General features: G+C 38.5%; 1 protein-coding gene across 2 annotated transcripts; it reads left to right on the top strand.

The window, feature by feature from the left end:
- Positions 1–206: 206 nt before the first annotated feature.
- Positions 207–27,967, top strand: Pcf11 (PCF11 cleavage and polyadenylation factor subunit). 2 transcript variants are annotated; one of them, XM_051148917.1, is made up of 16 exons: positions 207–724; positions 4,339–4,464; positions 6,017–6,205; positions 6,508–6,702; positions 8,370–9,487; positions 10,442–10,619; positions 10,720–10,810; positions 11,751–13,300; positions 17,275–17,374; positions 21,214–21,333; positions 22,117–22,222; positions 23,442–23,625; positions 24,386–24,541; positions 25,049–25,141; positions 25,542–25,577; positions 26,563–27,967. In XM_051148917.1, exons 1-16 carry the CDS (start codon positions 533–535, stop codon positions 26,776–26,778), a joined length of 4,650 nt encoding a protein of 1,549 aa, XP_051004874.1. In that variant the 5' UTR covers positions 207–532; the 3' UTR covers positions 26,779–27,967. The 2 variants fall into 2 exon arrangements, with proteins under 2 accessions (XP_051004874.1, XP_051004873.1); XM_051148916.1 differs by having other exon boundaries at positions 10,720–11,203.

Genomic DNA, 27,967 nt, shown 5'->3' with positions numbered 1-27,967 from the left:
CGAATTGACCAATGAGAACCGACCGTCCTTTGCACCGCGCCTCCGAGCGGGAGGTGTTGCGAAAGCCGAGTCCCAGCCGGGGAAGAAGGCGGCGCTTGGACGTCTTGCGGAAGGGCCAGGGGCGGGGCCTGTGACACGCGCGGGCCAGCCAATCCCGCCTGGTGTTTCCAACGGCCCCGCCCCTTTACCGCACATATCCCCTCCCCTAGTTCATTTCGCACGACGCAGCGGTTGGGAACACAGACATTTTCGGAGCTGGAGCCGCCACTGCCGCCGCCATTTTGTGTCTGTGGAGAAAGAAGCCCCGGCGGCGGCTGGAAGTGGACGGAGATTTCCCCGTGAGGCTGCGGCGTTTCTTCCCCGAGGTTCCCCCTGGGTCGTCCCCCATCCCCCCTCCGCGGTCAGCATGTGGTGAAGCCGCAGCCGCCGGAGACCCCGGGGAGCGAGGCCGAGGCGTCGGAAAGGGAGGCGGGGTGTCGAGCGGCTTCAGCTTCGGCTTCGGCGGCGGACCTCGGAGGGGGGCCGCGGCGCAATGTCAGAGCAGACGCCGGCCGAGGCCGGGGCTGCGGGGGCCCGGGAGGACGCCTGTCGGGATTATCAATCGTCGCTGGAAGACCTGACCTTCAATAGCAAACCGCACATCAATATGCTGACCATTCTAGCCGAGGAGAACCTGCCCTTCGCCAAGGAGATCGTCTCTCTCATCGAGGCCCAAACCGCCAAGGTTTTTATACACCCCGCAGCCTCCTATTCTTCTAATACTCCTTGATTTTAGTGTCAGCCTCATCCCAGGTCTCGCTTCCATCCTAAGGGGGACGGAGGTCCTCCTCTCCAACCCCCCACCCCTGACTCGGGCTTGGTCTTTGGCCCCGGCTGGGAGCGTGGGCCTCTTTCGGGGAGGGAGCGGGGAGGATGCAGGGTGGAGCCCCGTTTCCGCTTACCAACTCCCTATTTAGGCCACCTCTGAGCACGTCCCCACGCTTGCACGCTTAGGGGGACAGCCCTTTCGGTTGGTGGAAGACTTAGAGGCAGTTTGTGGTTTGGGCGAGTAAGAGTTAAAACAAACCCCTCTTAAGCCCCTGGGAAGGCGGGGAGGGGCTTTCCCCTCAGTGTCCTTTTGGGGAATTGTGCTCCGTGGGTTGGAAGGAGGTGAAGGGGGACCTGGGAGCGAGCTGTCGGTGTGGGTTGGGTATAGGGAATTGGCCCCGAGTGGAGCAGCGGCCTGTAAGCTCAACATGGCGCCTGCAAAGCACATGATGCGAAAGGGAAGAGAGGAGAATCCATTCCCTGCCAGCCAGGCAGCTGCTCGCACCCGTCAGCCCCGTTTTGGGGGTGGGGGCTTTAAGATCAAACTTTTATTCTCCTTTTGGAGGGTCTGATTTTGCCCCAATGGTAGGGAAATTGAGCCGAGGGTGGGGTTTTGGGGGTTGGGGTGGGGAGATCTTATCCAACCTGTAGGTGGAGAGTTGGCCCAATGGGTAACAAATACTTGGAGTTTCTTTGAAAATTTCAGTCCCTTTTCCTATTCTCTTTTTCTCCCTTCCCTGATAGTGAAGGCTTGCTTTTCTTCACCCCTTCACCGAAGTGGTCCTTTGCCACCTTCTATTTCCCTCTGGTCTTCCTCTTCTGTGGATTAATGTGGGAGCGATATGTCACTTAAGTCAAGTTACTGTTAAACTTAGTTATATAATGAGTCTTAACCGCTTCCCAATTAATTCGTTTTAAGTTACTTTTCAAGCTTGTACTTAAGGTTTAGCTTTTTTTTTTCTAGTTGTTAGCGATTGCAATGATCAGGATGAGCCTCCTTTTAGCAGAGTGAACCCCTTTTAAAAGGCCACTTTAACAACAACCACCAATATATTGTTTAGAGACGGTTTCTGTCTAGTGTACAACTGAGTGGTCTGACTCTAATAAATGGTTTTGAAATGTGTGACTGGTATTATAAAATTTGTGAATAAAACATATAAAATATGTATTTGTCTTTTTTATTTACCTTTGTAAGGTGTAGAATCTGTTTCCAAGAATTTTTACTTATGTGGTTGTGTGTTTTAAACAAAAGTCTTTAAGTGACTTGGGTTCATTCTTCTTTAGGTCCATCCACTCTTTTGGGTAAATCAGTTCACAAGATACACGGTTTCACGTGGTCCTTTCATACCTTAATTTAAAGAGGGGGAAAAGGTTTTTTGTTTTTGTTTTTGTTTTTTTAAGGGCTCAACAAGTTTATCATGTTCATTTTGACAGCTAAAACAAGTCTTCATTCAACTTTTCCTGTTGAATGCCTGTGAAACAGCTGTTTTTTTTTTTTTTTTTAAACGTATGAGGTTTAAGAAGGAAGTGCTCCTCATACTCAACTTTTTGTTGGTAACCACATACATGTTGGCGGAGAAAATGTAGGGTTTTGTTTTTGGTTTTTGGTTTAGTTGAAGACTCAACATTAAGTACCTTTTAAAAAGAACGGCACTTGGATTAATAACAAGGAGTTTTCAAACTATATTTTGGGTATTGGTATTCACAGCACCTAATATATTTAGCAGCTCAGGTTGCCATTCAGAGGAGACAGCTTCTTGCTGTTTTTTAATGGATCTACAAGACCTTGGAGAACTGAAAACTTTATGCAGAATATATTGACCACATAAAACTTGTATTTATGTATTTTGTTACACAAAGTGGTGAAAATAGGTGGACTATTTATTTGCTGGTAAAAGACAGCTCAAAAGATTTTGGGCACTTGCTTCCTGGTTATTTTTGTAAAGCCAGACTTAACTAGACGATGTAAAGGTCACTTTGGGGAAAGAATCTTAATCTGGGTTGAGGGTGAGGGGAGGGTTTGCCGTCATTTGGTAGCCGCTGGCTTGGTTTATGTTTATGGAAGTGTATGTTTGTTTTCTTACTCTGTAGCATCTCAGAAATACTAAACTAGTGCACACACACCTAATATCAGTCTTCCCATAAGAAAACAGTAGTGAAAAAGAATAATTCATAGGACTTCATTTGTACAATAAAACACTAGCCTATTGAACAGACTGTGGTGTTAAAAGAGCCTATTTATCTTCACTAGTGCAATAATTACTTAAATGGTATAAAACAAGACATGATAAGGTGAAGACAGCAATAAAGCATTTCACATGTTGGTACTTAATAGTTTGCCCTCACACAGTGGCTTTGTGAATCCTGTTAGCACATTAAAAAAAAAAAAAAACCAAAAAACTACTCAAGCGATTCCTTTAGTCAACTTTGGTTGTAAAGGTGATATCAGAAGCAAGAGCATTTCCACATACTTGTCAGGGCAATTGGTTTTGTGAAGCGGGACATTGCGTACCCCAGAAGTGTGAGCCTGCCCTAGCTACAGGTAGCTATGGGTCGTGTTCAGTTAGATTCATATACACATGGGCTGGGTAATTGGGGAATTCACCTAAGTTTTGTTTTCTTTAATTATGGGTTCTCCTGTGGAGTCAGTTAACAGCTTATGTGGCATGTGTTAGTGCTCCTCAACAAGTCTGTGAACCTGCTGATGCTTTTCTGGAAGCTTGCTGTGCTTTCTAAAAGCCAGTGGTGGGTAGGCTTTGCAGTTCAACTGGGGCAACTTTACCTTGGAAGGGCTGGTACCTTTATCAGCATCACCACACTGGCTCAGCACAAATTTAGTTTGTGCATGTAAGAGGAGAAATATCTCGACGACAGTCCATGCTGTGAAGAAAATCTTCAGGACATCCAGGTTTCCAGTCAAGTTGAAGCTGACTTACATGACTCAGCGGCTCCTCTATCCAGTTTTTCTTGTATCAGGAGCAAGCTTGCACTTCTGCATGTTCCTGTGCCGAGTTTAAAGCGTCTTGTATTGACTTCATACGTGAAGTGTGTTTAATTTCATTATTCATTTGGATTATAGAAAATTAATGATTTTATAGGTAACAAAGCTTCATAGACCTTAACATATGAAATTATCCAGTGAAACCAGGGCATCTGCCAGAGTATTTCATGGAGTCAAGGCACAACATAAACACAGATCCCAAAGCTGACACTGACTACAAAAAGTATTTTTCCTCTCCTTTTAATCTCACTTTGAACACAGGCCTTTATACCATGTCATGTGCACCTCAAATTATACTAAGTTAAATACTAGAGATGTTTTTTTTCTCTTAGTAATTCTGAGCTTTATGTACAACTAAAAACATTGTAAGAAGTACTTGAACACTTAAGGCGCACAACGCTAACATAATCAAAAAGCATTTGTACCAACAAAACTAGAGGTCTGTATTGTAGGTTTAAAAACACTTTTAAAAGTAATTCTTTGGTGGCAATTCACTATACTAAACTTGTCAGTTTCTTTTTATACTTTAGGCTCCTTCCTCAGAGAAGCTTCCTGTTATGTACCTTATGGATTCTATCGTGAAAAACGTTGGAAGAGAGTATCTCACTGCCTTTACTAAAAATCTAGTTGCAACATTTATTTGTGTGTTTGAAAAGGTATATATACATATATATATATATATATACACACACATATATTTAGAAACATTTGACTTTTTAAAATGTGTTCCGGATTAAATAAATACTTGTTTTGTGTTGGGTTTTCTTGGGTGGTGGACTGTTTCTTCTGGACACTTACTGTAAAGTCCATTTTCAAGGAAAGTGGCAAATACAAGTTTTTTTTTAATGTTAGATCTTTAAAATGGATGCTGTTCAAGCCATTGAAGATTTGAGTATACTTTTATAATTGTGTAATTTTGAAATAAGAAAATTGGTCATATGAAGTTGTTTGTAGAATATGGACTAAAAGTTACAGCTTCCAGAATACTTAGTTTTGTGGTTGAAATATTTAATGTTGGGGAGTGGGAAACAATCCTCCGTGCACCTCACTCAGTCCATGGTTCCTATTAACTCTCTTCCCCAAAGTGATCTTTAGACATTGTTACCTTGTTAAAGCGCAAAAGTTACAGGGATGTGTGAATGGTGGACCGGTTCATTGCTTTAGGTTATTCTTGAAATACTTTAATTCCTCTTTAGTGCTTGGGAATAATGCTTGGTAGTTCTAGGAGCAGAAATTGTTAGTCTGTTTTAACAATGTAATTGGTAGTTTGGTTAACAAGAGGGGTTTTCTGAGGTAATTCAGAAGGCCCTTGGAGATATTTAGGTTTAGAGATTGATATTATGTTTTATTAGAAAACACTTGTTATAGGGCATATCAGCTGTCTGGGATAATTGGGCTGTAGGGTTAGATGGATAGAAAAGAAATAGTATATGGAGGAATAGTTTGGAAAGCTATATTTCAGATATTATTAAAAAGTCAGTGTCAGTATTTGTAGATCTTTGCTGATTTCAATTTCAGTATGTTCCAATTTGGGGGTTTGGTATCACAGTTTTATTGAATTTTATTATAGTTAGTAAAAAATAACCTTGTAAACTGTGAAAATGTGAGTATAGGTCAAAGGCTAAAGTTAAAAACTTGTCTTAACCAAGTACTGGATTTTTCTGTTTTTGAAATCATTGTATCCACTACAATGTGAGCAGGCAAGTTATATAGTGAAAACTCTTGGCTAGGGATTTGAGAATTAGAATTATGAGGGTATTTTCTGTACTGAAGGTAGTTTGTAGGTTATAGTCATAGTATTTTCTATTAGGTTGGTAAAATAATTTTACCTTTTATTGTGTGTTATTAGCAAGCAACTTACAAAAATTAGCTACCAGGCAAACCATCTTCTGGCTTTCATGTTTTTATCTAGTGAGTTTATTAGGAATATTATATCAAGCTCTAAAATGTGGAGACTTGTGCTTTTAAAAAGATAAATTAAAAAGATAAAATTTGCCTGTTTGCTTGCTTGCAGTCTATTAGATAACTGCTTTTCTGATTTGTTGTTTTTGTTTTTGAGGACTCTTTTTTTTTTTTTTAACTTAATAAAGTTTTATGATATATATGTGTACATGGATAATATAAGTGAGTTGGCAAGTAGCTTTATACTTAATATATATAACATTCTATAGTAACTTAACAAGCCAGAGAATTGTTCTGTTTTTCTAGGTGGATGAAAATACTAGAAAAAGTTTATTTAAATTACGTTCCACGTGGGATGAAATATTCCCCTTGAAGAAACTTTATGCCCTGGATGTCAGAGTCAATTCATTAGATCCTGCTTGGCCAATTAAACCTCTGCCCCCTAATGTGAATTCATCTAGCATCCATGTGAATCCCAAATTTTTAAATAAATCGGTAAGTCTTTATATGAATGGTGTATATGCTAGTACAATTTTGACTATCAAATCCTGACTATCAAGTCTCTAAACATCTCAGAAAGCAAAACTAGAATCAGTTTAGTTTAAAAAAGTGTATGTGTAGTCATGTCTTACTGTGTTAACATTTGGCATTTTAAATTCCTAAGCATTTTTGTTTGTGAACTTTTAATTATGACTAGATATTTATGGATAGAATAATAAGGTAAAGTTGATAATTTTTAGTTGGCCGACCTTTGGCAGTTTAGATATGTTTGCTTAAAAAGCATTCTTTTCTTCTAGCCTGACGAGCCGTCAACACCTGGCACAGCGGTCAGTTCCCCCAGTATCTCCACTCCTCCGATTGTGCCTGATATACAAAAGAATCTTACTCAAGAACAACTAATAAGGCAACAGTTACTGGCAAAACAAAAACAGTTGTTAGAACTTCAGCAAAAAAAGCTGGAGCTTGAGTTAGAACAAGCTAAGGCACAACTGGTAAGTAGGGGAAATTTGAGATTTAAGTCTTTAAACATTCTAAGAGGGAAGTTATTTTATATTTGGATATTTTATTGATAATGTTTTTTTTTTTTACCTGTTTTTACTTAATTTAAAAATTATGCAGATTAATTTTATATCTTTATTCTAAAACTTGATTATGAATGGAATGCTTTTTCTCAGTATTTTCTATTAGATTGTTGTCTTGGATGTAAATATTTGTGTGTGTGTGTGTGTGTGTGTGTGTGTGTGTGTATATATATATATATATATATATAAAATGTGTGAATGTATATGTACATACATGTATACATATACACACATACACCAATTGGTACTGGGATCCCTATTATCACATACAACCAGGTTTGATGACACTTGAAAACAGGAGGTAGGAGAATCAGAAATTCAGGGTCATCCTTAGTCAGATAGCAAGTTGGAGGCCAGCCTTGGCAGCATGTCTCAAAATACTAGGAAAAAAAACATTACTCTTGCCAGGCATGGTGGTGTACTTGGGAGGTGGAAGCAGTTGGGTCTTTGTGAGTTTGAGGCCAGCCTGCTCTACAAAGCAAGTGTAGGACAGCCAAGGCTACACAGAGAAACTCAGTCTCACAAAACAAAAAACAAACAAACAAAAAGTATTACTCTTATCAGAGTAGTACTGTAGTTTTGTTTTATTTATTCTCATCTAGAAAGTTTTACTTATATACATAGGTTCTTTAACAAAAAACACGGGATTTAATATTTTAGTCCTAAGACAGCAAGTATATTGTAGTGAATGTCTATAAGTAATGTTCATGAACAAATCAGATTTCTAAATGTCTACAAAAGGCATAAAAAATAGACCCAAGAGTATGTATTTGTATTCATGAAAGACTGTAGTTTTTATTTAGAATTTAAGTTTTGTTGAGATTGAGGAAGACAGAATTTTATAAGTTCATTAATATTTTGAAAGAAACCATTTTATGACTTTAACTAGAATCATTGTGTGTCTCATGCACTTGTGCAGAACAGTTGTTTAGTCATATTACTGTTTTTGAGCTACACTCTGGTTTAGAATCTTGGATGGTTTTTGAAGAATTAATTCTATTCATTGTATTAAAAATTATTCTAAAGTACAGAATAAAGGGCTGGTAAGAAGTAAGATCATAGCTGGGTGTGGTGCCTCACACCTTTAATCCCAGCACTCGGGAGGCAGAAGCAGAGGCAGGTGGATTGCTGTGAGTTACAGGCCAGCCTTGTCTACAGAGTGAGTCCAGGTTAGCCAAGGCTACACAGAGAAACCCTGTCTCGAAAGACAAAACAAAACAAAGCTAACAAACAAGAAGAAGTACTATCATTTAGCTGCTTGGACTCTTCATTATATGCATGCATTAGAAGCTTAGATTATTGCTGTGCTTGGTGGTGCATGTCTTTAATTCCGGCACTGGCAGCTAGAGACTGGCAGACAGATCATTGTAACTGTGAGTTCCATGCAAGCCAGGGTAATATAGTGAAATCCGTAGCCCCTTCTTCCTCCTTGCTGCACCCCCAGAGTTTGTAGTGTTATGCTGTATTGAGCAAATGGGTTTTGAAAATGTTCAGAACTTTACAGTAGTCTATATAATGGCAAGGAAATAAATAGTCTCTATGGGTTAAGGTATTAACAAGGACATTTTGTATTTTAGGCAGTATCTCTTAGTGTTCAGCAGGAGACAGCCAACTTGGGTCCTGGATCAGCACCGTCTAAGTTACATGTTTCACAAATTCCTGCTATGGCCATTAAAACTTCCCATCAGGTTCCGGTACAACCTGACAAAAGCCGACCAGGTCCACCCTTACAAATTCAAGACTTGAAAGGAACTAACCGGGATCCCCGTCTTAACAGGATGAGCCAACATTCTTCCCATGGCAAAGAGCAGAGTCACAGGAAAGATTTTGTAATGAACACATTAAACCAGTCTGATATTAAAACAAGTAAAACTGTATCCTCTGAAAAACTAAATTCATCAAAGCAAGAAAAAAGTAAATCAGGTGAAAGAATAACCAAGAAAGAACTTGACCAGTTAGACTCCAAATCAAAATCTAAATCTAAATCACCATCACCATTGAAAAACAAGTTATCCCACACAAAAGACTTGAAAAACCAAGAATCTGAAAGTATGAGGTTATCTGATATGAGCAAGAGAGATCCACGCCTAAAAAAGCATCTTCAGGATAAAGCTGAGAGCAAAGATGAAGATGTAAAAGAAAAGAGAAAAACTGCAGAAAAGAAGGATAAAGATGAGCACATGAAATCATCTGAGCACAGACTGATTGGAAGTAGAAGTAAAATCATAAATGGCATTGTCCAAAAGCAAGACATGGTTACAGAAGAATTGGAAAAACAGGGGACAAAACCAGGGAGATCAAGTACTAGAAAGAGATCTAGGTCCAGGTCACCTAAGTCTCGGTCACCAATTATACATTCCCCAAAGAGAAGAGACAGGCGGTCACCCAAACGAAGGCAAAGAAGTATGTCTCCAACTTTGGCGCCCAAAGGTGGAAAGATGCGTCAGTCAGGACTTAAACAGTCACATATGGAAGAGTTCCCACCATCTTCCAGGGAAGAAAGAAACGTTAAGCGAAGTACCAAGCCGGATGTTCGAGATCCCAGACGACTGAAAAAGATGGATGAGGACCGACCACAAGAAACTGCAAGTCAGCATTCTATGAAGTCAGGTGCTGAACCAAAGGAGAATATAGAGAATTGGCAAAGCTCTAAGTCTGCCAAAAGATGGAAGTCTGGTTGGGAAGAAAATAAATGGTATGTTCCTGATGTTTTTGTTAAAATACAAAATGTATGAATTTTATTTGCATATTTTTACTTTATTAAGACAAGTTTCAAACACTATGTCAGGCTAGCCTGAACTCACAAGTAAGTGTTGTAGCATGGCTTCCATCTAATAACAGTCTTCTTACCTTAGTCACATGAATGCTGGGATTATAGGTGTGATCTATCATTCCTGGCTTTAGAATATGCATTTTTAAAGGTGGCGTTAGTTTAAAGATTAGAAGATATTAATCGGATGTTATAATGATTTTAATTATTATTATTTTTCCTATTTTTGGTTTTTCGAGACAGGGTTTCTCTGTGTAGCCTTGGCTGTCCTGTGTAGACCAGGCTAGCTTCGAACTCACAGTGATTCCCCCTGCCTCTGCTTCCCGAGTGCTGGGATTAAAGGTGTGTGCCACCACACGCAGCATAATTATTTTTCTAGTTGTGAAAAACAACCTAGTGTGTTAAATACTTTTGGTTTTATAGGGACATGAAAGTTTAGAAAAGTATACTCATCTTCCTGAGGTTTGTATGTTTATATGCAAGAATCACAGTTGCTTGTGTTTTTAATTGTTGATATTTTTTGACAGGCTCTAGCTCTACAGCCCCACTTGGCCTGGAACATACTTGCTAGCCCACTCTGTTTTTGAATTCATGGTTCTACTCCATCAGCTTGTTTTCTTATTTCTGGGGCTGCTGGTGGTACTGCTGTTAGGGCTCAGACCTCGGCCTTTGCACAGACGAGACAACCATTTCCCCCTTGAATCAAATCTTCAACCTCTAAGAGTCTGAATTCTCTATTTGGTTTGCTTTCTCAATTTTTTAAAAAAATTTTACATACCTATTTTATTTAACCAGATCCTTAAAGTATCCTTAAGTGTAGCCTGAGATTCCATTTTTTAAATAAACACTTTGAAGTAACATTCCTTTTTGTGGTTTCAGCTTACAACAGAGTGATGAACATAGTAAACCTCCTCATCTAAGGCATAGGGAGAGCTGGTCAAGCACTAAAGGAATCTTGTCACCTCGAGCCCCAAAACAGCATCGATTAAGTGTAGATGCCAATCTTCAAATTCCTAAAGAGTTAACTCTTGCAAGCAAAAGAGAATTACTTCAAAAGGTAGTGACTGTCATTAATATCATGTAGCCATTATTTTCTTTTGTCCAGTTTTTTGTATTTTTTACATTTAAAATATTTAATTTGTTTTATCCCTGTGCAGACGAGTGAACGTTTAGCTTCTGGTGAAATTACACAGGATGAGTTCCTTGTTGTTGTGCATCAAATTCGACAGCTATTTCAGTATCAAGAAGGTAAACATAGATGCAGTGTACGGGATAGTCCTACAGAAGAAAATAAAGGTGGATTAAAAAAGAAACCTCTCTTATCTGATGCTGAATTAACCTACTATGAACATAAAGCAAAACTGAAAAGGACCCAGGTTCAGCATTCATTTCCAAGACTTGATCTCTTAGATCCTGATATTTTTGACTACCCTTTGACTGATGCCTTGTTGTCTGGAATAGAATGTGAGCCATCCAAAACTAAACATGCAAGTAGGAATAGTGGAGCACAGTTTGACAGAAAAGAACAATTTAGTGAAAGAGCAAGACGTCTTTCTCCTATATCTGGGAGTCGTACTTATGCTGAGAATCTTTCACCCCATGAGGGCCGGAGAAGACATGACGAGCAAGTCTCTGCTAAAGGTAGAAAAAGTTAAATGAGATTATGCCTATTGAATCACACAGCAGTGAAGGGAAAATGAAGAAGCTAAGTGGGGCTGGATTTTATCACTGTTCAGACTACCTTTGTGTGTATGTATGTGTATCTCTGTTTTGTTGCCTTTTCCCGACCCCTCCCATGGGAAGGAAGGAGACCTAATGATTTATAAGGTCAGTTATATCAGGGACTTCTTTAGTTTTTTTTTTTTATATTTAATTTGATTAAATCCACAAAACCCAAGGAAATACGTATTTTTCTAATTTTACAAATAAGAAACAAAACTGTAGATGTTAAGTAGCTTGCTCTTAAAGTCAGATGACAAGTACCTTGACAGGATGGGAGTTTTTTAATCCTAGGTGTACCTGAATCAAAAGGGCATCTTCTTAACCTACAGTTGCTGTTTGTCTTTTCCCTACCCACTAATATAGTGAGATAATATATCTTTGGATAAGTATTTAGTAACTATAAAAAGAATAGATAATTTGATGTAAATTCTATTTTAGTGAAAATGTATATTTTTCTTTTTAAAAGGTGTACGAGAAGAACAGAGATCACCATTCAATGATCGTTTTCCACTTAAGCGACCTAGATATGAAGATTCAGATAAACCATTTGTAGATGGCCCGCCATCAAGATTTGCTGGCCTTGATACAAATCAGCGACTTACAGCTTTAGCTGAAGACCGACCATTATTTGATGGACCTGGTAGGCCATCTGTGACGAGAGATGGCCCAGCCAAGATGATTTTTGAAGGACCTAATAAATTAAGCCCTAGGATTGATGGACCTCCTACACCAGGTTCTCTTCGGTTTGATGGGTCACCAGGACAAATGGGGGGAGGGGGCCCTATGAGATTTGAAGGACCTCAAGGTCAGTTAGGCGGGTGCCCTTTGAGATTTGAAGGTCCTCCAGGACCAGTAGGAACACCTCTGCGCTTTGAAGGGCCAATTGGACAAGGAGGAGGAGGTGGTTTTCGATTTGAAGGTTCACCTAGTCTGAGGTTTGAGGGATCTGCAGGTGGTTTGCGGTTTGAAGGACCAGGGGGTCAGCCTGTGGGTGGCCTCAGGTTTGAAGGACATCGTGGTCAACCAGTGGGTGGTTTGAGGTTTGAGGGACCTCATGGACAGCCTGTGGGCAGTCTTAGATTTGATAATCCTCGAGGTCAGCCTGTAGGTGGACTTAGATTTGAAGGGGGTCATGGTCCATCAGGGGCTGCAATTAGGTTTGATGGGCCTCATGGTCAGCCAGGTGGTGGTATAAGATTTGAGGGTCCTTTGCTACAGCAAGGAGTTGGAATGAGGTTTGAGGGTCCCCATGGTCAGTCTGTAGCTGGTCTGAGATTTGAAGGACATAATCAACTAGGTGGAAATCTTAGGTTTGAGGGACCACATGGTCAACCAGGGGTTGGGATCAGGTTTGAAGGACCTTTAGTTCAACAAGGAGGTGGAATTAGGTTTGAGGGTCCTGTACCAGGAGGTGGCCTGAGAATTGAAGGGCCTCTGGGTCAAGGTGGTCCTAGATTTGAAGGTTGTCACTCTTTAAGGTTTGATGGGCAGCCAGGCCAGCCATCACTCTTGCCAAGATTTGATGGATTACATGGGCAGCCAGGTCCTAGGTTTGAAAGAACTGGTCAGCCAGGTCCACAGAGATTTGATGGGCCACCTGGACAGCAGGTTCAACCTAGATTTGATGGTGTACCTCAAAGATTTGATGGGCCACAACACCAGCAAGCATCAAGATTTGATATTCCTCTTGGTCTACAAGGCACTCGATTTGACAATCATCCTTCACAAAGGCTTGAATCTTTCAATCAGACTGGCCCATTTAATGACCCACCTGGCAATGCTTTTAATGTCCCATCTCAAGGACTACAATTCCAAAGACACGAACAAATATTTGATACACCTCAAGGACCAAATTTTAATGGACCACACGGTCCTGGAAACCAGAATTTCCCAAATCCTCTTAACAGAGCATCTGGACACTATTTTGATGAAAAGAATCTTCAGAATTCTCAGTTTGGAAACTTTGGCAATTTACCTACTCCGATGTCAGTAGGAAATATTCAGGCATCTCAACAGGTAAGCTCTTCCAATTAGTCCAAAATTATGTGGTAGGTAAAATTATATATAGGTAAGTAAATCTGTGACACAGTTGTGTAGTCCAGGCTACTCTCATTCTCTGTGTAGGTTAGTTTTCAAGGTTGAGTTAACATTTTTTCTTGCTTCAAAATTGTAGTATTTGGGCCAAGCTGGGTGTGGTGTGTTCCACCACTTTAATCCCAGCACTCGAGAGCCAGAGTCAGGTGGATCTCTAAGTTCGAGACCAGCATGGTCTAGAAAATGAGTCCAGGACAGCCAGAACTTTACAGAGAAACCTTGTCTCGAAAATAAAAAGAATGTCCTTTATTGTGTAAGTTCTTACTGTACCTGGAACTCCTGTGTTTTAGGGAAGTGAGATGAGAGATTTTGGGGGATTCATATTTGCCACTTAAACTCAAAACTGATTTTAGCTCTTCTAAGACACTGAATCATTTCAGTCTTCTCTTTATATCTTCCTTTCCTCTCATGGTATGTGTGTACTTATTTGTTTTTAAAAGATTGTATTTTAATTTATGTGTGTATGTGCCTGTCTTTGCAAGTGTGTGCAAGTGCCCGCACAGGCCAGAAATGCCACTAGAGCCCATGTGGGCTGTCTCACATGACTTCAGGTCCTCCGGAAGGGCAGAGCAGGAAGTACTGCTAACAACTGGCACATCTTTCCAGCCCCTATTTTATTGTTTTGTGACAAGGTCTCATTTAGCCTTGACTGGTGTTGAATTCTGTGTCCCAGAGGGTGACTTTGAACTTGATTTTTTGGTTTCTACCCATGGAATGCTGGAACTTCAGGCATGCCCACTGTTTCCAGTGCTGAGGAGTTTAACAAGGGCTTTGTGTGTAGTAGGCAAGCACTCCATTGACTGTGCCACTGAACTATTTTTTACTTAAAGAAGAAATACTGTATTTTTATTTTGTGTGTTGGTGTGCACATGTGCTATGGTGAGCCTGTAGAGTTCAGAGGAAACCTTGTGGGAATCACTTCTTTCCTACCTGTGTGGGCACCAGGGATCATAGGGTTGGTTGCAAGTAGTACCTTTACACACTGAGCCATCTTGCTAGCCTCACTGCACTTTTTTGTTGGATTCTTTTATTGTTTTATTTTTAATGCTAATACGAAATTTTAATGACCTCCATTACTGTGAACAGCTGTTGAGCCCTGATATGCTTAAAAGAAACCATTAGAACTGATTCGCTTTGTTGGTTCTTAACCAAGAATTTTCTTGGTCTGAGTTAAGTCAGAAATGAAATTGTATATACTTTATTTATTTTCTATTTTCATCACTTTTTTAGTTACTCTAGTTGCATACAATAGCTTGATGCTAATGTTTACATGGCAAACTTGCTGTCTGCCTTCTGATATGTTGTAGTCATATGAATATACAGTCATCCATCCACATACTTATTTATACATTTTGTTGTTTTTTAGAAGAGTCTTATTTGTAGCTCAAGCTGGCTGAAGATTGCTGTGTAGCTTAAATTGCCCTTGAATTCGCAGTTCTGTCTTTTTGTTTTAATTGCTCAGTTCATAGGACCGTCTACGATTCTTAGCTTTATTTTGCATAGTTTTTAAAAAAAAGATTTATTGGTGTTTTATGTGTATGAATGTTTGCTTGCATGTATTTTTGTACCCTGCAGTGGCCCTGGAGGCCTGAAGAGGCCACCACTGGAGCTAGCGTGACTAGTGGTTGTGAGCCACCGTGGTGTTCTGGGAACCAAACTCAAGTCCTTTGGGAGAGTAGCCGGTGTTCTTAAACCACTGAGCCCCTGCATACTTTGCTTTTGAGACAGAGTGTGTAGTTTTGTATGACCTGGAACTCAATAGTGTGGAAATGATATTGTTGTTATCAGATGCTATCAGATGCTGTATAATGGTGTTTTGTTTGGGCCTTTTTTCTGTGATGTATCAAATTGGTGGTGTGTGTGAGTGTTGAGTGTATATGTGTGTATGTGTGTGTTTACACCATTGAGAAGTCTCATGGATAGTGAACAAAGAATTATATATAACATAGTATATAATACATATAACAAAATAATAAATACAATAGAAGATTTATTTACATAACTAAATCCAAAATACCAAATTTTTATGCTACTACAATACTTATTTCATGACTTTATTGTAATCTTATCTTTTTATGGTTCTGGAGCTTGAACTCAGGGGTATTCTCAGCAGATGATGTACCACTAAGCCACAGTTTAAGGTCTACAGTCTTATTTTTGTTTTTTATAGGTAAGATCTCAACTCTGTAGTCCAAGCTGCTCAGAACTCAAACTGTAAAGTCTAACCAAGCTGGCATCAAACTCAAGATAGTTGTCCTGTCTTACCCTCTCAAGTGTTAGGATTACAGATGTGAGCCACCATGTCCAGCTGTTTTTGTTTTTTGAAATTCCTTTTGATGTCTATTGTAATATACTTTGAACTCAGCAATAACTTTATCCAAAAATAATGGCAAAGTAGGAGGACTACTTGGATGTTCACATTGTTACATTTTTTTTTTTTTTTTTTAAGATACAGGCTTGTTAGCATAGCACAGGATGACCTGAAATTTGCTATCTTCTTGCCTCAGCTCTCAAGTCACCAGTCCTGGGATTATAGTTATGTGCTATCTTTCCTGATTGAAACATACTTTTGACTGGAAAAAAGGCAAGGTCAGGCATTCTGAGACCCTCTAATTGGGTTAAGGTTTTATCTCTGGATGCCAGTTCTCTTCGTGAAATAGCGTAAAGTGACTTGTAAGGCATAGGTTACACAGCTAGTTGATATGTCCTTATATTTGCGTGGTTTATACTTTAAGGACAGCTTTCCCCACCAGCATTCCTCACAGGGTTTCTCTATGTAACTCTGGCTATTGTGGAACTCTCTCTGTAGACCACACTACCCTCAAACTCAGAATCCTGCATCTGCCTCCTGAGTGCTTTTTCTTTTTTTTTTGGTTTTTCAAGACAGGGCTTCTCTGTACCCTTGGCTGTCCTGAACTCACTTTGTAGAGAAGGCTGGCCTTGAACTCACAGAGATCCACCTGTCTCTCTGCCTGTCAAGTGTTGGGATTAAAGGCATACACCCCCATACCTAGCTCTGAGTGCTCTTTTATGTCCACCCCAGTTGGGGGAGGTGGTCTGCTGTATTTTGATGCTAATTACTGTTTGTTGTCTGTGTGACCCACCTTTTGCTTTAAAAAATAACCCTCCTATCTGGGCAGGGCAAAGGAGATAGGTAGGTCTAGGGGAAAGAGGAATTCTGGGAAGAAAAAAAGAGGGTCAAGGAGGAGAAATGAGAGAGACCTCAGAAGAGAGGAAGGCTGCCATAGGTTAGATGGAGGAAAAGCACATGCAGTGTGGATGGAGAATCCAGCCCAGATAAAAAACATTAACAAGTATTTGAGATTATGGATGGGAGATAACTTGATAAAAATTATTACAAACAGATGGCATGGGATTGAGACAGGGATCCCATGCCTGCCACACTATGGGAGGTAGTTTAGAAGATTGATATCTGCCCTGCCCCAGGTTAACTAAGGCTATTTTAAAATATAACAAGTGTCTGTGTCTTAATTGATCACTAGCCCAGCCTACAGATAATACAGATAATTTTAAAAACAATACACCTCTTTTAAAGGAAGTATTTCTGTTTTTGTTTTCTTCCCCTGAGACAGGTTTTCTCTCTGTAGCCTTAGCTGTCCTGGACTTGCTTTGTAGACCAGGATGGCTTCAACTCATAGAGATCCTCCTGCCTCTGCCTCCCCGAGTGTTGGGATTACAGGTGTGTACCGCCATCGCCTGGTTCTTAAAGTTTTACCCATTCTCAGTTCCTTATAACTCTGAACAGATAGAGAAGGTATTCTAGTTTGTAGAAGTAAACCAATTATTACTAAGTATTATCAGACTTTGGGCCTTAGGATATTTTTGAAAATTTACAGGTGATGAGAATGTTCTTAAAATTAACATTTATCTTAAAGGTTCTGACTGGTGTTGCTCAGCCAGTAGCGTTTGGCCAAGGACAACAATTTTTACCAGTTCATCCACAGAATCCTGGAGCTTTTATTCAAAATCCTTCAGGTATGTACTCCCGAGCTGTGATAATTTCGAGACAGAGAACTTGTTTGTTCAATAGCTGTTGGTTTAGAAAATGGCATTTTTGAGAGATTGTGTTCAGTTTATAGTAATTTAATGTGGCTGAAGTGTTTTTATTCTCTGAGTTTATGTTGTTGACCTATGGTCATGCAAACCTTATTTTTCAGCTAGAGATGATTAGGCTGGACATAGACCCATTCAAGAAGAAAGGAAATCTATTGAGTGGACACTGGAAGTGGCTAGAGGAATGATGTGTGTTGTGATAGGCTGAAGGAAACTACAAACTGCAGAAATTGTAGTTGATATTTTGAGTGTATGTGTTATGATCCAGTAACTGTTAATACTGGCGGATACTACATCATAAAAGGATTTGTTTATAAGTTTTTAGTGGGTGGACAAATAGAAAAAAATAGTTCTGCCGGGCGGTGGTGGCACACGCCTTTAATCCAGCATTTGGGAGGCAGAGGCAGGCGGATCACTGTGAGTTCGAGGCCAGCCTGGTCTACAAAGCCAGTTCAGGATAGTCAAGGCTAACACAGAGAGACCCTGTGTCAAAAAACAACAACAAAAAAGTAGTTCTTAGCTAGGTCTCCTGATAGGCATTTTTGTTATTTTAGTGTGTGTCATAACTAATAATGGAGTTTAAAGTTATTTTTACTTTGTGGTAAATGGGAAATGTGTGTGTGTGTGTGTGTGTGTGTGTGTGATGGTATATAGTTTTTGAATTACATACTGCTGTGATACTTATTTTAATTTCTAAATCATAAGGCCTGGGGCTATAATATAACCCAGGGTTAGAGCACAGCACTTACCTAGAATGCGTTCAAACCTGAGCACTGCCAAACAAAACAAGCTGTTTAAAAACATCCTTTTGGGGCTAGAGTGTGGCTTGGGGATAGGTCACTTGCCTAGCACGTGCAAAGCCTTGAGTTCCATCCCAGACACCTGAACCACACACAGTCATATCCCCAACAAAAAACACAGCCTAAAATACAAAACAACCATGTCTAAATAAATGATATTTTTATTGACTTAAATTTTTAGAGAATTTTCATAAGTTACAAACTAGGAAGGTTCTAATAATGAACTACATTTATGATTTAGTTCTTAAAATTGCATCAGTTAGAATTTAAGACATATTCTTTTAATTTTTAGATGGACAATTAGGATTAGTTAGCATTCTTCCCTCTTGTATAGTTATGGTTAGACTAGGCATTAAACAATTGTCCCCAATCAGTTTTTTTCCTTTATAAAAGGAGATAGTAGTATCAACATTTCTTAGAATTTTTCTCTAAAGAAAGTAAAAATGAGATGTGCAAAATAAACTTTTAAATGCTCTATGAATATATTTTCCTTTAGAAACTAGTTTTTCTTGTTGAATCAAGAATTTTTGGAGGATGTAGTGATGGCTTAGAATTTAATAATGCATACTGTGCTTGTAGAGGACCTGCGTTGAGTAACAGTGCCCACATCAGTCTCATAAGCACCTGGAGCATAACTCCAGTTTCAGAGAGATTCAGTGCCTCTGGCCTCTTTGGGCACTGGCACTCATGTACACATTTCACTATCCCTCCCCCCCCAACACACAAATAAAATAAAAAAAATACAATTCTTTAGGAAAAGTTTGTTATGTTGAAGTTACTGGCATAATGTGTAAGAACTACAGATTTTCTTCTAGTTTTCAGAATGTTGGGTTATATATATATATATATAATTTTTTTATTACCCCCATGTGAAAGCAGTGCTGCAGAGGAAATGAAATGACATTTTGTTCCTCTAGGTTGGGAATATTGGACAAGGCATTATGTGCGTTTTTCTTAGGTTCTTTCAAGAAGTATGAACCATTACTAGAAATCTGTCTTTCAGAGCCAGGTGTGGTGGCTGACACCGTTAATCCCAGCACTCAGGGAGGCAGAGGCAGGTGAATCTCTGAGCTCCAGGACAGCCAAGGCTACACAGGGAAATGTTTTGAAAAGCAAAACAATGAAAAAGAAAGTTGTCTTTCATAGTCTCTTAATATTCTTTACTTGAAAGTAAAAATGCAGCTGGCCATGGTGGAGCCCGCCTTTAATCCCAGCACTCTGAGGAAGAAGCAGACAGATCTCTGTGAGTTTGATGCCAACCTGGTCTACAGAGTGAGTCCAGGACAGCAGGACAGCCAAGGCTGCACAGAGAAACCTGTCTAAAAAGAAAAAAGATAAGAAGAAAGTAAAAAAAAATGGGATTCTTCCTTAGTTTTATTTATTTTCATTTGCTGCATGCAAGGCTTTGTGTTAGAGGGAATTTAGTAAGGTACTTCCTTGAAAGAACTTTCAGTGGGGCAGATAGGCTTCCTCCCTCCCCCCTTGAGTACTGTATGTTGTGCCAAATAATACCCCATTGACTTACAAACAGTATTTATTTAACCCTCATATCCTACCTAAGTTTGATATTCCTCTTTCACAAGCAATAGAATTTAGGCACCAATAAGAAACTAGTTCATGTTTTACAATTAGAAAGTAGAATTTCTAGCGAAAATCCCAAGAGTTGGTATCATAATGTTCTTCTTTATAACTGTAGAACTTGGATACTTCCCTCTTAGACATATAAACAGCTCATTCTAATGGGATGTAAACGTTGAACTAATGTGTAAATGCTATTGTAATTGATTTAAATAGTGAAGCGACAGCTAACTATGTGCTGGGCATTTCTGAGGGTCAAGGGTAGGAACTACCTATATTATGGACACAAATAGATTCTGCCATGAAGTGGAACATTTAATGGCTTAGATTTTTTTTTCCTGCAAGTGTAGGCAGATGATTAACAGTGGTAAACACTAAAATATTTAATGTTTAAATAGGGTCTCACTATGTAGTCCTTGTTGTCCTGCAACTTGTTATGTAGACAAGGCTGGCCTCCAGCAGATCTGCCTGCTTCTGCTTCCTGAGTGCTGGGATCAAGAGGATGATAAAATAGACTGTTTAAAATGGTGCTGAAATACAAATCTAGGGACTTCAAGTGTGCTAGGCTAGCCCTCTTCTGCTGAGCTACTGCGCTGTTTTTACTGATGAGTTAAAGGATTAGTTATTAGCATAGTGCTCATAAACTATTGGGGATGGATTAAGGAAGGAGATTGTTGTCTTACTTAGCTTGTTAAAGCTTTGGTGTAATTGACAGTACTAGCAATGCTTTGAATTCCTTTGCAAGGCCGCCTCAACAAATAGTAGAGGGTAGGTGTCCTGGGCTGTCGGGCTTATACCCTTTATCAACCATTCCTCTGGTTTATCATGCCAAGGAGCAGCACAGTCAGCAGTACTGCCGCTTTGGCTTTGGTCTTTTTAAAGAGATGCTTCACTACTTCATCCTTGGAGAATTACTTTTTTGAGGTGGTTAAGAACAGGACTTGAGAATTAGAAAAGTAGACTTTGGACTTAGGCACAGTGCTGTATGCATAGAAGGGATCATAAGGCTTACTTTGCATCTTGCTTTTATTTGGTCTGAAAATAACTAGACAAAATAATAAAGTTGTAATATCTCCCTTTAAAAAGCATATATAAAATTATGTTAAATATTTCCATAAGTATTGTATATAAAACAGCATGTATATGTGTGTGTACACAAATGTGTACACACACACACACACACACTTTTTATTATCTTGGAATATTTTTCAAGAAATAATGATTTGTCAACTGGAAAGAAAACTATTAATCCCATTATTAAAAAGGTTTATTGTTGGTGGATTATCTTGTAGAAAGCTTTTTAACTTTGAGGAAATGCTTAATATGAATCTTTATGTTCATTTTAAGTTTTTATTTTAAGAATGTTATTTTTTCTTTTCAAAGGTGGTCTTCCTAAGGCATATCCTGATAATCATCTCAGTCAGGTGGATGTAAATGAATTGTTTTCAAAATTGCTAAAAACAGGAATTCTCAAATTGTCACAACCTGACTCAACTACAGCACGTGAGTATGGGTGTATACTTCATATACACCAAGCTTAGTTAACTTAGAGATACATTATGTGGAATAATTTATGGCAAAGTTTTGCACTTGAATAATTGAGTTACTTTATCTTTTAGGCGTGTTCCCTCCCTCCTCCCCCCCTTTGGTTTTTCAAGACAGGGTTTCTCTGTGTAGCCTTGGTTATCCTGGACTCATTTTGTAGATCACACTGGCCTCAAACTCACATTGATTCGCCTGCCTCTGTCTCCTGAGTGAGTGCTGGGATTAAAGGCGTGCGCCACCAGCACCCGCCCCCTTTTGGTTTTTCCGAGACAGGGTTTCTCTTATAGTCCTGGCTGTCCTGGACTTGCTTCCTAGACCAGGCTGGCTTCAAAATCAGAGATGTGCCTGTCTCTGCCTCTGGGTGCTGGGATTAAAGGTGTATGCCATCATGCCTGGCTCAGTGTTTTTTGAAAACCAAATGTAATTGGATTATAATGAAAATTTTAACAATTTCTAAAGATTGAACTATCCTACTGGCCCACTGTTGTTTTAGCTTGTTAACATTGCTACAAATGTCATGTGCTGATTTTTACTAGTCCATCTATATTAACTTGGGGTTTGAAGATAATTTGAATATCGATGAAACAGAGTTTTAAGAAATTTTATTAGGCTCCTTGGCCAGTAAACTTCATATCACATGCACTTAATACTAGCTATATTTCTGTATATGCTTGTAACCAGTGTTTTGCTACAAAGAACACCTGGACTATAGTATTGAGAAATTTATCTTTTCAACTGCAGAGGTAAATGAGACTGCTACTCAGCCTCCTCCAGAAGAGGAGGAGGATCAGAATGAAGATCAAGATGTTCCAGATCTTACTAATTTTACAATTGAAGAATTGAAACAGTATGTAATGTTTTTCAAATTTTCTTATTTGTGTGCATTGTTTCTTTTCATGTGTAATGCATATGTGTGTGAGTGGAGGTATATGCATGTTACGGTGTTCCGTGTAGCTTAGAGGGAACTATTGGCAGGTAGTTCTCTCCACTGTGGTTGCTGGGAGGGGGGGGTTGGACTCACACCCCCAAAAGCTTGCAAACTTGCATGATAAGTACTTTTTATCTGTGGGCTATCACACAGGCCTTTTAATCTAATTTTAGAGATAATAATTTACATAATAATGGCTTGAATCCTACCTCTTTTAAGAATATCTGCATCTTAAGTTTAAATATTAGGCATTAATAGTTAGTCATATCGTTCTTTCTTTCTTTCTTTTTTTCTGAGACAGGGTTTCTCTGTATAGCCTTGGCTGTCCTGGACTTTGTAGACAAGGCTGGCCTCAAACTCACAGAGATCCCCTGCCTCTGTGTCCTGAGTGCTGGGATTAAAGGCACCATTGCCCAGCTTATTTCATGTTTTTTATTCTTTCTTTTTTGAGATGTCTCTTTAGCTGAGCTGTTCTTGAATTCTTTGAATATTAGGATTACAAGTTTGAGTCATTGTGCTCCACTTTGAGATAGCAGGGAACAACTAACTGTAGCTAAGAATACAGGGCTGGAGAGGTGGCTCAGTAGTTACGAGCACATACTGTTCTTCCAAAGTCCTTGAGTTGGATTCTAAACATCTATATCAGGTGGTTCATAACCTCCTGTACCTCCAGCTCCATGGGACTCTGACATCTCTATCCTCCTTGGACATCTGCACACACACACACACACACACACACACACACATGTATGTATGTATGTATGTACACATATACAAACATTCATAGACATTGTTACTTAGAACTTTTATGTTACTTAAATTGGGGTAGAACATTTGAATTATTCAGAACACTAGAATTGCAGGTAGGTGAAATCTCTTGCCATATCTTTCTATTAGTCATACCTACTGTATGTTGATACTAACTCCATACTAAGCAGATGAATTGCTTTGTTAGGTAGTCTATTGTTCCCTTTTTAGCCAAAAAGAATGAGTAACTAAGGCAAATTTATAAATAAGAAAGTAGGATCTATGTTTCACACTTAACCAGAAAGTAAAAAGGGTCAGTGGCAGATTAAGTATTTGTAATTTGTTTTTAACTATTGTCATGTTTAAAAATTGACTTTGTTTTTAAAAATAGGCGTTATGACAGTGTTATAAACCGGCTGTATACTGGGATTCAGTGTTACTCTTGTGGAATGAGGTTTACAACATCCCAGACAGACGTTTATGCAGATCACTTGGACTGGCATTATCGGCAAAACAGGACTGAGAAAGATGTTAGCAGAAAAGTCACTCATAGACGCTGGTACTACAGTCTAACAGTAAGTAATCCATATGCCTCTGAGTTGTCGAGATGTCAGGCATATTCTGAAGTATATGTTTAAGTAATTGTTGGAAGTTAACATGACTTTTCTAAATAAATTTGATCCGTAGAATATAGGTTTTTGTTTTTTGTTTTTAGTTTTATTATTTTGTGTATGGGCATCTTGCCTACATCTCTAGCTTCATGGGATTTGATGCCTCTAGATTCCTTGTGGCATCTGCAACCATGTGTACATACACACTAGTTTTCTAATTTTTGTTATGCATAGTAGTAGTATTTAGAACTTTTATTCTTTAAATTGTAGCAGAACCTGCTTGCATGCCATGTACTATATGCATGCACTGCTTGAGGAGGCCAAAAATGAGTGTTGGATCCTTGGAAGTAGAGTTAACAGATGGTTGGGAACTACCATGTTGGTGCTGAGAACCAAATTCTGGTCCTGCAAGAACAACAAATACTATTAACCATAGAGCTATCTTTCCAGCTCTAATGTAGATTTAAATTGATCTTAGTACTTGGGAGGTTTAGGAAGGAGAAGAATTGCCAATAGGCTAAGCATGGCTAGGCTACATGGTTTGAGGCCAGGCTATGTATTGAAATATTTGAAAGGGGGAAAAAAAAGGTTACAGGGCTCAAAGAAAAGTATTAAAATAACATCAGAGCATATTATGTGAAAACGAACCCTTAACTTTGATTACAATGAAAACAAAGAGCTTAGACAGAAATGAACATACTCTTTTATATCAATTCCTTCTAAGGACTGGATAGAATTTGAAGAAATAGCTGATCTGGAAGAACGTGCAAAAAGCCAGTTTTTTGAAAAGGTTCATGAAGAGGTTGTCCTTAAAACTCAGGAGGCTGCTAAAGAAAAGGAGTTCCAAAGTGTACCTGCTGGACCAGCTGGAGCAGTTGAGGTAGTAGAATGGTGTTTGATTTCCCTGTCTCTGGCAGTGTTCCTCATGCCCTTTAAGTCATAAGCATATATTTATGTCTTATCCTTGGTATGGTCACACAGAGGATCAGGGGTTCAAGACCAGGCCGGATTTATGGAATTGGATGCCACATAACTTTTGTTTTGTTTTTGGAGACAGGGTTTCTCTGTGTAGCCTTGGCTGTACTGGACTCACTTTGTAGACCAGGCTGGCTTTGAACTGAGTTATTGTTTTGTAAACAAATATAATTTCTTGTAAGCCTTTTAAAGCAAAATAAGATCTTGGCTGTTTCTTGACCAATTTGGGTTAGATACTATCAGTGACTAACACAGTGTAGTATTAATAACCCTTCTTGTGGAAGGTTGGCACAATTCATAAAACTTCATTATTTAATGGACATTCCTTAAAATGGTACATTTTTAAGTTTCACGCAAAGGTTCGTTTTATTTTAATGAACAATGTAACTCATTTTATATGATTCTGTTTCAGAGTTGTGAAATCTGTCAAGAACAATTCGAACAGTACTGGGATGAAGAGGAGGAGGAATGGCACTTAAAAAATGCTATTAGAGTAGACGGAAAGGTAAATTTAAGTTCTTTATTTTCTAAGGAAGTGTTCATGTTTTGTTAGAGTAACTCACCATATTGAAGATGATTTATAGTCCTTTCTGGGCATTGTGATCCAGTAAAAGTGATACTGGAGTTTAAATAGAATGTTTCCTTCGGAGGGATCTTAGTAACCACACGGCTCTATATTTAACCATATGAGGCTGAATAGCTAGACTGAGAACTAGATTTTCTGTCTATACTGTATTTCACCATTAAAATTGTCATATTTAGTAAGGATAAAAGTAAGTTTGGGTTTCACTCTTTTGGCTAAATTATTTTTTCCATTCTTTGATTTAAAATTTAAAGAAAAAAGAATGATGTATTAGAAATGAAAATGCATGTGAATAGCTATTTTTCCCTTTTTTCTCCTTCAGATTTACCATCCATCATGTTATGAAGATTATCAAAATGTAAGTTCTTTTTGGATATTGTATGTTTTTATTTATATTAATAAATATATATAGCCATTTTAATGTAGGTTCATTAAATACTGGCATTAGATAAGACTTTGTATACTGACTTATCACTGATAAAATACAAATAATTAAAATTTTACTTATTTTGTTTACTTGAATCTTCATAACTTTTATTGGACCACTAGGCAGAGAAAAATTTAGAGCTAAAGAGAAGGGGTATTGTCCACTCACCTAGTAGAGTGATATTTTGCACTTTTGTTGGCTGGGCATGGTAGCATATAGCTTTTAATCTAAGCACTTGAGAGGCAGGAGGATCTCCTGTGTTTGAGACGAGTTTGGTCTACATAGTGAGTCCCAGAATAGCCTGAACCCCCCCCCCCACCAATGTCTGTGTATTCATGTATGTGAATACAGTTGTACATGTGCCACAGACCACAAGTTGAGGTCAGAGGACCACCTATGAGTCTCTTGGGTTGTGATTGTACGAGGCTAGCTGGTCTCAAGTTCCCAGAGATTTTCTTATATATCCAAATTTTATGTGGGAATTTGAACTCAGGTCCTTACACTTGCAGTGTGTCCCCAGCTCTGTAAATTGGAAACATAGCAGTCTAGTAGCCTTAGAACTTTGCTAAAGCCAGTGGAATATGTTTAGTAGTAATGACACTGGTTTGATATAGATTTTTATATTTAGGCCACTAGAAGATTAGTGTTTCCTAGGGTGTTTTGCTGTGGGGATTTAAAAATTTAAAAATTTCCCAAGAGCACTTGAAAGCCACATAGGAGCCTCACAAAGTTAGGATAGGGTTATCCCGTGTGTAACAATTATGTACTGAAGCCTAGTGGTATCTGTATTAGCTTGTGGGAAGCAAGCATCGTAACTGAACATGGTAGTCCTTTGTCTGAACTACGGGTCTTATCAAACTGTTACTTAATATGATTTCAATCTTCATTAGTACTTAAAGGGATTTTCATTTTGTAGACATCTTCTTTTGATTGCACTCCATCTCCCAGCAAGACACCAGTTGAAAACCCTTTGAACATTATGTTGAACATTGTCAAAAACGAATTGCAAGAACCCTGTGAAAGTCCCAAAGTTAAGGAAGAACAAATTGATGCCCCACCAGCTTGTTCTGAAGAAAGTGTAGCAACACCCACTGAAATTAAAACAGAAAGTGATACAGTTGAGTCAGTTTAAATAAAATGAGAAAGGTATGCTTTTCTTTTTTTAACAAAAGCTGCTGCTGGATCTAGAAGGTGAAGAATTTTTTATGTATATATAGACATATATCTATATAAATTGCCTAGCTGAGGCAGGGCCTTCGGCTATCATTTGGTTAATAAATACATTTTAGTATTTGCATTTCCTACTGCCTGCACAGTTTCAGGTGCTTGTTGTGTGAAAGTTCTGTAGATGAGTGCAAATTTAACAAAATGAAATTGTATGTGTAAAAATGTACGATTTTCACTTGTGAAATGTAAATTATAAATAAAAATATTTTTGCTATCCATGGAGTGTAATATTTATGCACACCATCAAATAAAGACAGTGTTTCTATACTTTTATTGGGTAAGAATGAAACTGAACAGCAACCTTAACGTGAGATGCTTTTTCTAGTAGCTTCCTAGGACTTAAAGAAGCAAAGTTCAAACTTAGTTTTTTTTTTTCTCAAATAGAAAAGCCAGATTAAAGAAAACAAAAACAAAAACAGGACATATGTGCTTACATATAGACATGTGTCTCCAGCTAGAATCATCCACATGTCCGTTTTTGGAAACTACGTAACAAAACAGTAATGCTTATTCTTGAACTTGGACACTGATGCCATCAAGCAATTAACAAATATATTTAAGTACTAAAAGTGATTTTTTTTCCTTAGAAAATATTTTTTCAAATTGTCAATTTAATGCAGACAAACATATTTCTATTTTAAGTTACAGAGATTCTGTGTGAGAATGTTCATATGAAAAACATGGTTAACTTTCTTCTTTGTTGGTTTTGATTGAATTAGATGGATACCACGAGATGTTAATATTCATACATGTAATAAATTGAATGATGAACAATCTTTGTTTGTATTTCTTGAGTGACTTTAGAATGTGACTTTGTCTTTCACGTGTTTTAAAACATGAACGCAGTGCCAGCTATGAGCCATACCTGTAGATATGATGTTCTACCATTTATAGAAGATAAGGACATAGTACATGCACAATATTAAGGCTTGTAATGTTTTATGGTGGGGATTGGCAGGCTTTATGTGATTTCTTTGGTTATAACACCAAAGGGTACTCTAGTTTATGAATAAAATTTACACACTCCAACAAAAGTACAGTGTGAAGCCTGGTTTTGTCATATTTTATAACTAAGATTAATGTTAAAATTAAAA

This window comes from Acomys russatus, chromosome 7 (genome assembly GCF_903995435.1).
Source record: "Acomys russatus chromosome 7, mAcoRus1.1, whole genome shotgun sequence".
Lineage (NCBI taxonomy): Eukaryota > Metazoa > Chordata > Mammalia > Rodentia > Muridae > Acomys > Acomys russatus.
Note: the sequence above shows the minus strand (reverse complement) of the source record. Positions and strands in the feature narration are given on the sequence as shown.